Source organism: Epinephelus lanceolatus, chromosome 13 (genome assembly GCF_041903045.1).
Source record: "Epinephelus lanceolatus isolate andai-2023 chromosome 13, ASM4190304v1, whole genome shotgun sequence".
Taxonomy (NCBI): domain Eukaryota; kingdom Metazoa; phylum Chordata; class Actinopteri; order Perciformes; family Serranidae; genus Epinephelus; species Epinephelus lanceolatus.
In genome coordinates this window covers 38,533,118-38,546,866 of record NC_135746.1, presented here as the reverse complement: position 1 = coordinate 38,546,866, position 13,749 = coordinate 38,533,118, and the positions used below count along the sequence as shown (strand labels likewise).

General features: G+C 41.5%; 1 protein-coding gene across 2 annotated transcripts in view; it reads left to right on the top strand.

Annotated features, from left to right (window-relative positions):
* Positions 1-13,330, top strand: part of lrfn2b (leucine rich repeat and fibronectin type III domain containing 2b) — a 242,917-nt gene extending 229,587 nt beyond the window's left edge. For both annotated transcript variants that reach the window (XM_033648679.2, XM_033648680.2), the window contains one exon: positions 12,215-13,330. In XM_033648679.2, coding sequence (XP_033504570.1) covers positions 12,215-13,181 — 967 coding nt within the window. In that variant the 3' untranslated portion in view covers positions 13,182-13,330. The remainder of the gene's footprint in view (positions 1-12,214) is intronic.
* Positions 13,331-13,749: the final 419 nt, after the last annotated feature.

Below are 13,749 nucleotides of genomic sequence, written 5' to 3'. Positions count from 1 at the left end.
CTTAAACATGAATGATGTCTATTTACAGGATGCAGTGTTTACAGAACAAAACAGCCAGACCTCCCTGTAGAATCAGTGTATTCAGAGCTTTCTATAATGTTTAACAATGATGTTGCACATCCAAAGAGATTCATCCAACATCCAATATACTGTATATATATATATCTACATTGTCCATCAAATTGTTTGACAGCAATGAAAACAGCTCTTTCCTCTTCTTCATCACCTTTTCATCATGTGATGAAGCACAGTTCTGGGCTGTACTGGGCTCCATTATGCTCAACGGTCCAGAACCGGAGCAATTTCTAAGCTGAGGAGGCAGGGCTTTCTGTCAATCCAGCAGCATTTGATGGGGATGAAACTGTATTAGATGAGGCTTGTATTCCACCGCCACCGCCTCTAAAACGAATGTGAAACCAGCCAGAAAAAAATCCAATTACTTAATGCCATTTAAATCTCATCTCAGAACTGTGGAAAGCAAGATATTTAGAGCTGTACCCTCAGGGCCGTGGTGGCCACCCTTTTGTTGCAATATTTCCCTTCATTATGAAGCATATTTTCTTTCTTGTTTCACCCAGTGTGTGTTCTATTCAGCATTCATATTTTTGATGTTTTTTTGCACAAAACATTTTCATTTGAAAATCAACATTTTGAATCTAAATATGTGTAAAGGTTATATTATATAATTGACAGTATTCATGTTATGTAAATATTGAAATGACGTATGCACCAAGCCACACAGGAGTTAGAGAAATGACAGCTGTTGTAAAGTCAAATCCTAATTTCATTTTAATTATGTATAAGGGCAACACACATTAATCATTAATCACATCAACATTTCTGTAAATGTGCCAGTGTGCCAGCTGGTTCAGTTTTTAACTGAAGTCCTTGTGTGAGATGTATTAAAACCAGTGAAGTGATGGACAACAAGATGCCAAATAAGGGCAACAGAATACAAATCTCAAGAGCTAGAACTGTTTTCTAACACATGCAGCCATGAAGAGCAGCCATGCTTGACAATTATAATGTTGGTCTTGATGTTACAATATACTGTTACAAGGTAGTAAAATGATGATATCATACATCTAATACATAAGCCATGCATCACAATTTTAAGGCCCGATCTTCCACCTGGCACAAAGGAGGCCTTAAATGCAAGACTGTACACACAAAAGCCGGTTAAGTCAAAAAGGTTAACTTAACAGGCTGGGTTCGGTACTACGGAATAAGTCCACTAACAAGCAGAGGTATCCAAAAATGCTTGGCTAAGATATTGTCAAAAATACAACACAAGATAAAAAACCAAAAGACGTTCCAAAAAGAGATAAACGCTGGAACACAGACACAATGGAACTAAGACAAACTGGCACAGGGAACAGGGAAAAATGCATGCTCCTTCTCAAAGTCATGAATGCTTCCTTGGTAGGACAGGTCCTACGAAGTCAGGCTCTACAGAGATTAAGCAAGACTTCTTCCTTGCATTTGATTTGATACAGGTTTCAAGGTATACCATGACATATAAGTTGACGGTTATCATACCGTGTAAATTTGCTTATCTGTGATATTGAAATACTGATTAAACTGGACGTTGAATCTCCTCTTTATTTTAGTTATTTTCTAAGGGCAGACTTTTTACACATACTTCCATTAACAAAATGGTTTCTAGTTTGAATTATAGAAATAAAACGTTTGTTCAACCAACAACAACCCATGATACCATGAAACCGCAATATTTTCTGAGACGATTATTGTACTGTGAAAATCTCGTACCGTTGCAACCCTAGTGGACGTTGAAGTGCCCAGCTGTGCGTCATTAAAGACAATCAGACAAATTGTGCGCTAAAAGGTGTGGGTACTTCATGCCCACTGAGGACATACACATGCATTCTTGAAAATTCTCTTAAGGAAGGACACAGTCCTTGGTAGGAGTCAAAGAATCCACAGGATTTGATGATGTAGCCTCCTTGAAATTCAGCCGTTTAAGGACCCTTCTTTGACTTTTAGAAGCACCACAGACTAAATACACAAGGGAGGAAGGGTAATGAGTGACAGGTGAAACTAATGACACAATCACACAGGCACAGAAAGGCAGGAAGTGAAGTTATCTGAAATGAGACAAGAGGTGAGTATACAAAACAAACAGGATATGATAACTGATAAATACAAACAGGAAAAACAATGTAATCCACACAGTGGGATGTGACAAACTGTCATTGCTTGTTTCAGTTTGACGCATTTGTCAGTTTCATGGCCAGTGTCCAAGTTGTTTAAGTAGCACCCATCTAAATTATATGCCCATGGGGCTGTGGGTCTTAAAGTGAGGTGTGGTCAGATGCATTGTTCATGTGTTGCTATTTTGAGGCAGCAGAAAGTGATTGTGCCATTGACCAACAAAAAGCTGGTCTAAAGTCAGAATGGTAGACTATTTTCCTGTTATTTAAAGGGCACATTATTCAGATAGTAAAATGCGCAGGTGGGTAAAATAATACGTTATAAATGAGAAAGTCACTAAAATGTGGACGTAGCAGAGATCAGAGCAGAGCTGCAGAGCTGCAGAGCTGCTGTCCGACTTCCCATAAAGAGAGACGCTGTGCACATTTATGCAAAAAGAGCAGCATAACTTCATTGGTTATTTCAGAAGCTAAAAGTTCAGTTCTATTTCCTCTGTCAAGTTCATAACTATAGCTTTTAGTTTTGTTGCTTAAATGTCCCACAGTGTGCCAGGTGAATTCAACACCTATGATTAATTAAGGGACTAAATACAATCCCTTTACCCCTTGAGGCTTACTTTGCGCCCAGATTATGCGCCATTTAACTGTCAAAAGTGAAGCTGGACATGCCTTAAATGCTCTTGCACAATCCACTTACTTACCATGCAACATATATTGTTTAAATAGGGTCCACAGACACAACTATAGAAACTCATACCACACTGTCAAATTAAGTACTAGTAAATATGTCATACATACCCACGCAAATCCGTTAATTTGGGAGTGCAAAAAGGGGATAAGTCAGCTGAAAGTCAGACAGTCTTGACAATAATAATCATAATTAGCAATGTACTTTGTAGATTCAAAATGTTCACGTCTGTCTTTTCAAAAGCTAGGCATTGAGACTTAGTGTGACGGTATGGTAGCCGGCTAAGTTTCATAGTTCAGTGCACCCGGTGTTCCACAGGGTGAGAACCTCTTACAGTGACTGAAGAAGGTGTAGGGTGTTACACAGTCCCCTCTCACAGCAGAACTTATGGATGCACATGTTAAAAACAGTATTTAAACTATAAATATATAATTCACAGGTACAATGGATGTTCGTGTTACAGGGTCGTTGCACAGGAATTGTCCCTGATAAAATGAGACTGATGTTACTGTAAGTGTTTATCAGAAAAACAGCCCGTGGAAAGAAATTGTTTTTGTGTCAGGCTGTTTTAGCATACAGTGTTCTGTAGAGGAGAGAATTTCAAACCATTAGAATAATCATTACATTGTCCAGGAGACCCTGTGCTTCTGTGAAACACTGAGGGGACTGTTGAAAGAAAGATTTAAATGCAAAATGGGAGAAAAAAATCCTCTGGAAGCAGCAGCTCTCAGACGCTTTGTATTTTAAGCTTAGTTGTAGCTGCATATGATCAGTGGAAAAGTGAAATAAGTTGTGTGTATGATGATGTGGCTCACTGGGAGCCATACGAGTAAAAGCAGGGACCTTAAACTGAACCTTGCTGAGCCCCATTGATGATGTCTGCTGAAGATGTCTCAAATTTGAATACGAGACAGATAAGAACTGAACCAACAAGCCCTTAATGCTAACCCAGGCTGATCAATTAAGATGTTAGCAGAAGCTGCAGCAAATCTAATGGGATTAAAATAGAGCTTTCATGCTGCCATGAGAATGTGGCTGTCTACCTTAATAAGGGCAGTCTCTACCTGTTCTGAAAGCAGCCGGAAATATTTCACAGATTGATTCATAAAAGCCAAAGTGAATTCAGAAAAGTTGAGTGGAAACAACTCTCAGTGAAAGTTGAGATAAGGGTGGAAGTTGGAAATAGGTCTGTAGCTGCTGGGATCCAGACAGCTTAATCATTTCAGCTGTGTTCCACTGTTGTGCACAAGAGGTAAGAGTTGTCAGCTGTTTCCTCTTCAAACACTGGAGCTGGAGGACAATGTTATCACTGCTCCAGTTTGCATGATTGGCACATTGTTACTTGAACTAAAGGTTTTACGTGATCCTTTATGTAGGATGGTGGAATGTGAAGGCCTGAGGGCCCAGAGAACTTATTCAAAACAGGACTTTCAAAAAAAAAAAAAAAGTGCCATTGCCAGGTTCTTTTAAATTCCTGAAAAGTGTACTATTCTGGGATGCTCCAAAGTTTGTGATTGCAGTATGATCAGAGGTGGGTAGAGCTGCCAAAACGTCCAAAATATATATTTAATTTAGATTTCAAAAAAGTGCATAATCATATTTATATATCTAAACATGACATTTAAGAAAACTTGCATTACAAAAAATTATTGTCTAAATGTAAGTAATCAACTAGGGAAGTTTCATGGCGAATCTGTCAATTAAAATTTTTTTTACCATAGTCTTATGTTTTGTCTAAAAATGTATGGAATTTTACAATACATAAAGGCTGTTTTCTTAAAGGTTTTTTTTTTTTTTTTTTTTTCCCATACCCAAATATCTCGACTTCAGTAGCTTTCCAGTTTCCGGCGCTGGTGATAGCCATGGCCGGAGGCATTATGCTTTTTTAGGTTGTCATCTGTCCAGCTGTCCATCTGCCTGTCCATCCATCTGTCCATTTGTCCATCCTTCACCATTCTCGTGAACACAATATCAGAAGAAGGCCTTGAGGGAATTTCTCTGAATTTGCCACAGATGTCCACTTGGGGTCATCAATACACTGATTAGAATTTGGTGGTCAAAGGTGAAGGTCACCATGACCTTGCATCTGTGTCATTCTTGTGAATGTAGTATCTCAAAAACTCGTTGAGGGATTTTTTTCAAATTTGGTAAAAAAAAACAAAACATCCACTTGGACAAAATGATGAACTTTTCAGATTTTGGAAGTCGTATGTCAAAGGTCAAGGTCATTGTGACCGAATCTGTTTCATTCTGGTGAATGCAATATCTCAAGAACGCCATGATGGGATTTCTTCAAATTTGGCACAAATGTCCACTGGGATTCAACAATGAACTGAGTAGATTTTGGTGGTCAGAGGTCAAGGTTACGGTGACCTTGCATCTGTCTGATTGTTGTGAATGTGATTTCTCAAGAGCACTTTGAGGGAATTAAGTCAGATTTGGCACAAACATCCACTTTGAGTCAAGGATGAACTGATTGCTATTTAGCAGTCATAGATCCCTGTGACCTCGTGTCTATGTCATTTTGTGAATGAAATATCCCAAGAAGGTCATGAGGGAATTTCCTCAAATTTGGCACAAATGTCCACTTGCACTCAAGAATGAACTAATTTAAATTTGGTGGTGAAAAGGTCAAACCTCAAGGTCACTCTCTCCTCACAAAATATGTTTGTGGCCATAACATAGGAATTCATGTGCAAATTTTGACAAAATTTCACACAAATGTCTAAAAGGATAAAATGATGAATTGATGACATTTCTTATCCAAAAGATCAAAGGTCACTTTTACTGTCACATCATATGTAGTGCAAAAATAACTCAGCATCATATCTCAGGAACCGAAGGAGAGATATTTAGTCAGATACTGAAATGGTGACACTAATCTTGGGTGTCCACCTTGAAACTGTGCTGATTGTAGAGATCTTCTGTGCTGCCGTGGGGGGATGTATTAAAGCATCCATGATTTCACAGACATGGATGTAAACTGTGACTGCAGTTTGGTGAGTGTGTGGCGTTATACAATGGTGAGGTGTTAATTCATGGTTGCTGATAGTATTTTCTGTTATACGAAATGTCAAAAAGAGATCTGAAATTCATTCTTTAAAACCTTGACTCTAATATGCCAACAAAATGACACAAGAATTTTAAACCTGGCATTATGCAATGTTCAGATTTTATACTCAACTTGAGTAAGAGTATAAAACTAGGTGAGAAGTGACAAACTTCTAAAGTATGTATGAATTTGTTTAATTGTATGGGTATATGATATTGTTTTAACCACAGGAACACACACTGTCCATGGCCATAATGTGCTAAGATGTGTGAACAGTGTGACGGTACTGTGTGTGGCTGTCCTAATGGAAGGTACAGGTCAGCTGCAGCCTGTCAGTGATATTTCAGTCAAATTGCAATACGCAGAGCAATACTTAACCACATAATGGTTGCAGTGTCAAATGTCATGGGATTTAATGCCTATGCTCTTTTGTTACAGAGATGTACTGTATGTCAGGAGTGAAAGCAAGCTCCCAAGGCTACCATTACTGGCTATTAGCTGAGCCTAAAGGCCTGTTGGATTCATGACTTCTGTGCTGAAAAACATACTGTAGTGTTCTGATCACAGCTCAGACAACACAAGGATCATACCAAGTCATTTTGAAATGTCAAGCTTCCACGGGGAGCTTGAAATTCCACCAGGAGCAAGGCAGTGTTCCAGAAAAATATCATGTATGCAGAGAAATGTAAAAGAATGTGTTACAGCAGGAATTTTGTATGTCTTAGTAGTGTCAGCAGCAGAGAAAAGCACGTGTGGATTTAAAGCTGAGGACATTAGGAATCTGAAAAAGGCAAAAAAAAAAACAACAACAACCACACAAACAAATAAACAAACCAAGAAAAAAAGAAAAAAAAATCTTATTTCATTGCTCTCTCTGCTGGTTCTCAGGCCACAAATGAGACAAGAATTAGCTAGCCAGCCCACGGTCCCTCCAGACTTTCACCCAGGAGCCAAACCATAAAGTTTTTTTCCATAACCTAGCCTGCTTGTATTGCCTAAACCTAACCTTGTGTTTGGTTGACATCCTGGTGTTGGTAGAGGCATCCTGGAACATCAACAGCAGATGCAGGATACCTAGCGTGTAATATGTAGACGTGAAAGGCCACTGACAAAGCAGCAGTATGTGATGACGTGGGATGAGAACATGTTGCAGTATCACATGCTGGGCATGTGAAAGCAGCAGTATTTTAGGACCTGGGATGAGAACACGTTCACCTATGCTAATATTACAGTAGGTTTGAGTATGTGGCATTATCCTATCATTTTCATTTGTGCAACATTACATAGTCTCACCTATAGATCCTTAATTCTGTTTCATGTCTACATACTCAACACTTATGTTAAAACAATTGCATGAGGTCTCATGTCTTCAGCTTGTTCTGAGTTGCCTAAAAAACTCAGTTAATGCAGCTTTAGTTGTTCAGTTTATTGTGAAGTTTTGAATTTCAAGCTGCTTGATTTTTATGGCATAGACGGCGAGAATTTCCCTTTATGTTGGCTGTTGTGTACTCATATCTATGCCATGATTGTCTTTAATGAGCGCTTATTGCCAGATACATGAAGGCTCCCTGCAGTGCTGGCTTCATGTTTCCATGAGCTGTGCTGTTATCAGAGTTCTATCAAGTGGAGGCTGTAACACAAACCACAGGCCTGAGGTGGCACCATTTTCAGCACAACTTCCTCTTCCTAATGCATTCATCCATTACAGTTAGACGGAGGGGATGTTTTATTGCGACCAGGAGATATTCAAGGGTATAGACACAGACACAGAAGAATGTCACGGCCCATTTAATGCTCGACAATACAGCTGTGGAGTCTAAGAGTGAGGAGCAGCCAGGGAGAGGCCATTAGGGATTTTGCTTATATAAGCATAATCAAATTTCCCAGCAGCACCCCGATGTTTAGGCTGAATCAATGGGGCAGGAGACCATTTGGCATGACCTTGTCTGTATTTGTCCAGAGGAAAAAAGGCCTTGAGAACTCAGTATTGGTAATGAATAATGATTCAGCGATTCTTTGCAGCTGGAAAAAAGAATCCAGAAGAGGAAATAGTGTAATGGTGGTGGACAGGGAAGTTGCAGCCTGGAGTGATGATATATTTGTTTTGTCAGCTCTTTCTTTGAACTGAGAAAATATGTAGAATATAAAAAGTGTAACTGACAAATCTCTCGCAAAAGCTTAAAGAAGCCTAAGCCAAGAGCCCATCTCCTCCTATGTCTCCTCTCCCACTCTTTCTCTCTCCTCTCTCCTCTGCTTTCACTCTGATTAATGCTATGGCCTCACGCCATCATGGCGAGCTAAGCAGGCCACTCCACAAATTGCCTTTTGCAGCCTGAAGGGGCGGGAAAAACTTTTATCTCACTGTGATAAGCGTGGGCATAGGTTTCTCTGGACTTGGGCTTTATTCCTATGAATTAAAATGAATTAGCCAGTCTATGCAGACAACCTGAAATCAATTAGACCCAGACACAGGAGCGAGCAGTGAAAGCATCACTAGGCTAAAGAATTTCGCTCCCAAACCCAGGCAGCCAATTATAATAGTGTAATGAACTGTAGCACACATTGTTGGAGAAGTAGAACTTTTTTATTGCAAAACAGCTTCTTTTGTCTGAGCTGTGGCAACTAATTGGGAAAAGGCTGAGGTCAGACTGATCCTTGTTACATGTCAGATAAATGTCCTATTGGTGAAGGATGTGAGATAAATTGGAAAGTCTCAAGGAGCAAACAAAAGTAGGGTCCAAACCCGGTGATCATACTTGTATCACATGAAGGATGTTTCTGCATGCCTAACCTTAAAGGGACCGTTCACACCAAAATCAAAATACATATTTTTCCTCTTAACCTGTCGTGCTATTTATGCTATTTATTAGTCTAGACCGTATGAGTTGCTGAGTGTTGGCGATATCGGCTGTAGAGATGTCTGACTTCTCTCCAATATAGTGGAACTAGATGGCACTCAGCTTGTGATGCTCAAAGTGCTGAAAAAATACATTTGAAAAATTCAACAGCAATGTCTTGTTCCAGAAATTACGACCAGGTAACTCAAGATAATCCACAGACTTTGTTGTGAGCAGTTTCATGTAGGAACTACTTCCTTTCTACCATTTCCATTACTAGCTCACCTAGCACCACTGAGTTAGCCAATGTTACAGCTAGGCCGAGGAGGATGTCATAATGTTTTTATTGCTTGCGTTTTCAGATCAAATAGGTCTGGGGACTCCCTGAGAGAAACTGCCAAACAGGTAGCTCCCCTGAGAACTACTTACCTTCAAGGGCTTTTTTTACTGTGTACTATTTTTACTACTGTTTTCAGTGTTCCCAAAAGGAATGCTTGAGTGAATTAAAATCACATATATGCTAAGTAAAGCCTGGACATCGCGGTCGGTCCATATGTCCTTGTTTTCTTCCCTTTTTTTGGTTACAAGCTGTTGTTTGTTTTTTTTATGTTGTCTGTTGTTTACACAGCTACTAGGTTTTTTAAATGCATTGGCTGTGTTTGACCAATCAACCTACGTTTACATTACTCATGGTTTTTCTTTTAGGAGAGTTCCAACTCTGAAAAAGCAGACACAACAAAAAGGGGGGTTCTTACAACTATGAAACAGTTTCTCCCATCCACAAAGCCTCTTGTTGTGAGCATAACTTCTGTCTACTGAACACCACTAACCATATCACCACACAGAAGAACTCATGGACAAGAAGCTTGCGCTTGTGACAGAGCGAGATAAAAACAGTAATGGCGTCCTCTTAAACTGCTCAGTGGTGCTAGCTGAGCTAGCAGTAGATGCATGCTAACTTCTGTGTGGTGATATGGTTGGCAGGTGTGGTTCGGTAGAAAGATAACAGTTCCTACAGGAAACTGCTCACAACAAAGTCTGTTGATTATCTTGAGTAACTGGGTCATGATTTCTGGAAAGAGGCATTGCTGCTGAGTTTTTCAAATGTGTCTTTTGGGCACTTTCAGCATCACAAACTGAGTGTCATCTAGTTCCATTAGGCAGACACCTCTACAGCCAATATCTCAAATACTCAGCAGCTCACACAAAAACTATCTAGACTGATTAATAGCAATACAGGTAGGAGGAAAAATATGTATTTTTGATTTAGGATGAACTATCCCTTTAATGAAGAAAGTCCTCTGAACTAAATGACAAATACAGTGGTTCTCATTGCCTTTACAATGACCTGTATTTGTGTTTTGTAACCTGATCAATAGGTTCAGCTTCTTTTTTTAATTTTTGGCCCCTGGGCCTATAAGTGGGTTAATGTGGCCTTGTCCTATTTTAAAAAGATCAATGTAATACAGAAAGCAGAAAATGATAAATAATAATGAGCTCTATTATAAGCCAGTATGAAACTGACATCACATCACAAACAGTTTTTATTGAGGGTAGATTTTCAGATGTAAAGCTAGAAAAATAGACAAAGCTGGCAGAATTCTGGCAGAGAAATAAAAGCTGGCATGATTTACTCAGCCTTACAGACACAAACATTTCTATCATCCTAATACTCTGAGATAACAGACTTGTTACCTTTGTGGCATGTTACTTTCATATCAGATCTACCGTGCAGCTTTACCCAGAGTCGAATTAAGTTTAGACCATCAGATTCATGACTCGTGAATTTACTCTGCGGGGGAAACTGGGTCTGGAAATGAATGAGTAATATCATGTAAACAGCTGGTGTGAGTGTTACTGCAGCAGTACAACCTCCAGCCCTCTGCTGCCGGGTGCTGAGCAGCTGACCTCAGGCAGTTGGTGGTTTGCTGTCTTTCTCTGAGGCACCTTAGCATCTTGATGGTAGCTGTTAAAGCAGGAAGTAGCATTTCTTCCTCAGTACATACACACACACACACACACACACACGCACACACACACACACACACACACACACACACACACACACACACACACAGATACATACCTGTGCATACAGCATTGCAGCTCACCAGAGCTTAATATCCCAACATTGGACATGCTCCAATCGCCAGAAACACATACAACCAGTTTTGGTGCCATAATTGCTACCAGAAATGTTGTTGATGTCTCACTTAAAAACAGTTTTGGTGGCACAGTTGCCACCAGAAATGTCGCAAATGTCTTACTGAAAAACAACCATTTTCTGTGGCGCGATCACCCCTTGAAATACCGCAGATGTCCTGCTAAAAAATCAGTTTTGGTGGCACATTCACAGGGGGAAAAGGTGCCGATTTCTTGCTTAAAACAACCAGTTTTGGCGACATGATCCCCACCGTAAATGCCATTGATCTCTCACTAAGAAACCGCCGGCTTCAGCAGATGATGGAAAAGCCCCAGATGTTGCACTGAAAAACACCCAGTTTTCATGGCACAGTTGCTGCCAGGAATGCGGCCGCTATCTCACTAAAAAGAGTGTCCAGTTTGGTGGCACAATCATTGCTAGACATGCTGTCAATATCTCACCAAAAAACAACCAATTTTGGTAGCACAATTGTCACCAGAAATGCCACCGCAACCAACCAGTGTTGCTGTTTGTTGGTCTAGAACAGTGGTCTGCAGCTTTGTAGCGATTTTGCCCAGGTGTTACATCATTTAGCTTCCCCTCAACCTTCCCCCAAAGTCAGCCATATACATGTAACCAGAATGATGTCACTTTAGAAATGCTGGTATGTTGATAATGTATGAAACATACTAATGAAACATTTCCATAGTTTGCAGAAGCATACAATGCCAACATTATCACCTGATGACTTGGCTGGTTGTTTTCTCGTTGTCTCTACCACAAGGTCTCCTGACAATTCCCACAGGTTCAAATCTATCTTGGATTGGCACACAGAAAATACGCCTCACTCTCCAGTCTTTCTGCCTTTCCTGTTTTTTAACTTACTTATTTATTACTGCTCCAGAGCTCCAATATCAAATGGACCCTCTGTTCACTGCAGCAAGACAGATGGCTCTGAGAGATAAAGCCAATTACTGTTGGCTGTCTGTTAAAGCAGCCACCGCAGAGACTTAGCAGTGGAGAGAACCTCCAGGGAATGCAAATGGAAATCCTGGCTCTCCTTTAATGAAAAATTGCATAGTGAATAGAGCTCTCGCTACCTCCTGCAGCAGTTAGTTAAGTCTCCATGTGCTGAAATTACATGTGTACCCTGTTCAGATGCTGATGGCTCAATCATTTGCTGTATCACTCCTCTAGGTTTTTACAGCTGCCTCTGTGTCTTTAAAGGAGATATCAGCCCAGGTTATTAGTGGAGGAGCACCTCTTTATCTTAATAGTGTAATTAACCTGCAGGTGTTAATTGTTTTTTCTGTCTTTGTTAAGGATGATCCCGGCCTCCAGCAAAGCATTCCTGGTGACGAATCTGGTGTCGGGAACGCGTTACGATCTGTGTGTGCTGGCCGCCTGGGATGACACCGCCACTACGCTCACGGCCACAAACGTGGTGGGCTGCACCCATTTCTTCACCCAGGATGACTACCCTCAGTGCCAGTCTCTGCCCAGCCAGCTGCTTGGAGGCACCATGATCCTGGTGGTGGGGGGCATCATTGTGGCCACTCTGCTCGTGTTCATCGTCATCCTCATGGTGCGCTACAAAGCTGCAGATACTGAGCCCCCAGTGGGTAAACTGACCAACGTCAGCGACACACACTCTCAGACCAACGGGGGTCGACTCGGGCAAAATGGACTTCTCATGCCCCAGTCTCAGCCTCAGCCTGAGCTGGTCAAGGCCAAAGTGACTCTGCAGGATGAGGTGGTGGAGTTCAAGTGCGGCTCCCTCCAAAGCAGCCTCACCTCTTCTTCCTCGTCCTCAGGTTCCATGGCGGCGGGATCTTACAGCCCCAACAGCACACTTGCCAGCATTTGGAGGTCAGCTCCCTCCAAGCCCCGGCCCAACCTGGACCACCTGCTCGGGGCCTTCACCTCGCTGGAGCTGCGGGGGGCGCAGGGCCGTGACCCAGGAACCTCCAGTAGCGCCACAATGGCGACAGGGAAACCACACACAGACAGGGAGCCGCTGCTGGGCCGGACGCTGGACTCCAGCCTCAGCCGGCTCCTCATGCTACCTTTGGACTCCAAGCCAAAAAGGAGCCAGTCCTTCGACATGGGAGACGTACCAAGCGCTGGGGCCACACAGCTGTGCAACAAACCACGCAGGATCAGCAGTATCTGGACTAAGAGGAGCCTCTCTGTAAATGGCATGCTGCTGCAGTGCGAGGAGGAGGGGGACACGGGAGGGAGCAAGGGTACGATAGACAGCGCTGACTGGGTGATGGAGAGTACTGTCTAGGAAAGATGGAGGACCATCACACTGTCAAACACTGCCTAATTGGACGGCCAACAGCCATGCCAAGACAGACCCACTGTTCTCAGAGCCTTTGTCCCGCATGAAGCACACACATTTTCATCCCTTCCACTCCACCGCTCAGACTCAAGTGGGACAGGATGAGGGGTTTTCACAGTCATAGCCAAATACAAACTTCAGGAATAAGACCTTTGGATTGTTTTGCCTCACACTTTGTACAGAGATGGATTAACACGGCACCAAGAGCTGAAGGGAAATGACTGAGCAGTACCCTCTGCTATAGTGATCATGCCCGTGGACTGTTATTATACTGTATAAATTTAAAGTATGTAATGAAATTAAAGTTTTATATTTTTTATTTTGCTGGTCAAACACAAATGATCCATTACTGGCCTTTGCCTTGACATAAGAGCAAGGTCATTACACTATAAAAACTTCTACTGTAAATTCATCCTCATTTCAGTTACCTACCGACGCTGTTTAACCTTCTTTGACGGAATGGTGAAGTATATATACGTAGATGTGATGCTATGATTCATGAAGATTTAAGAAA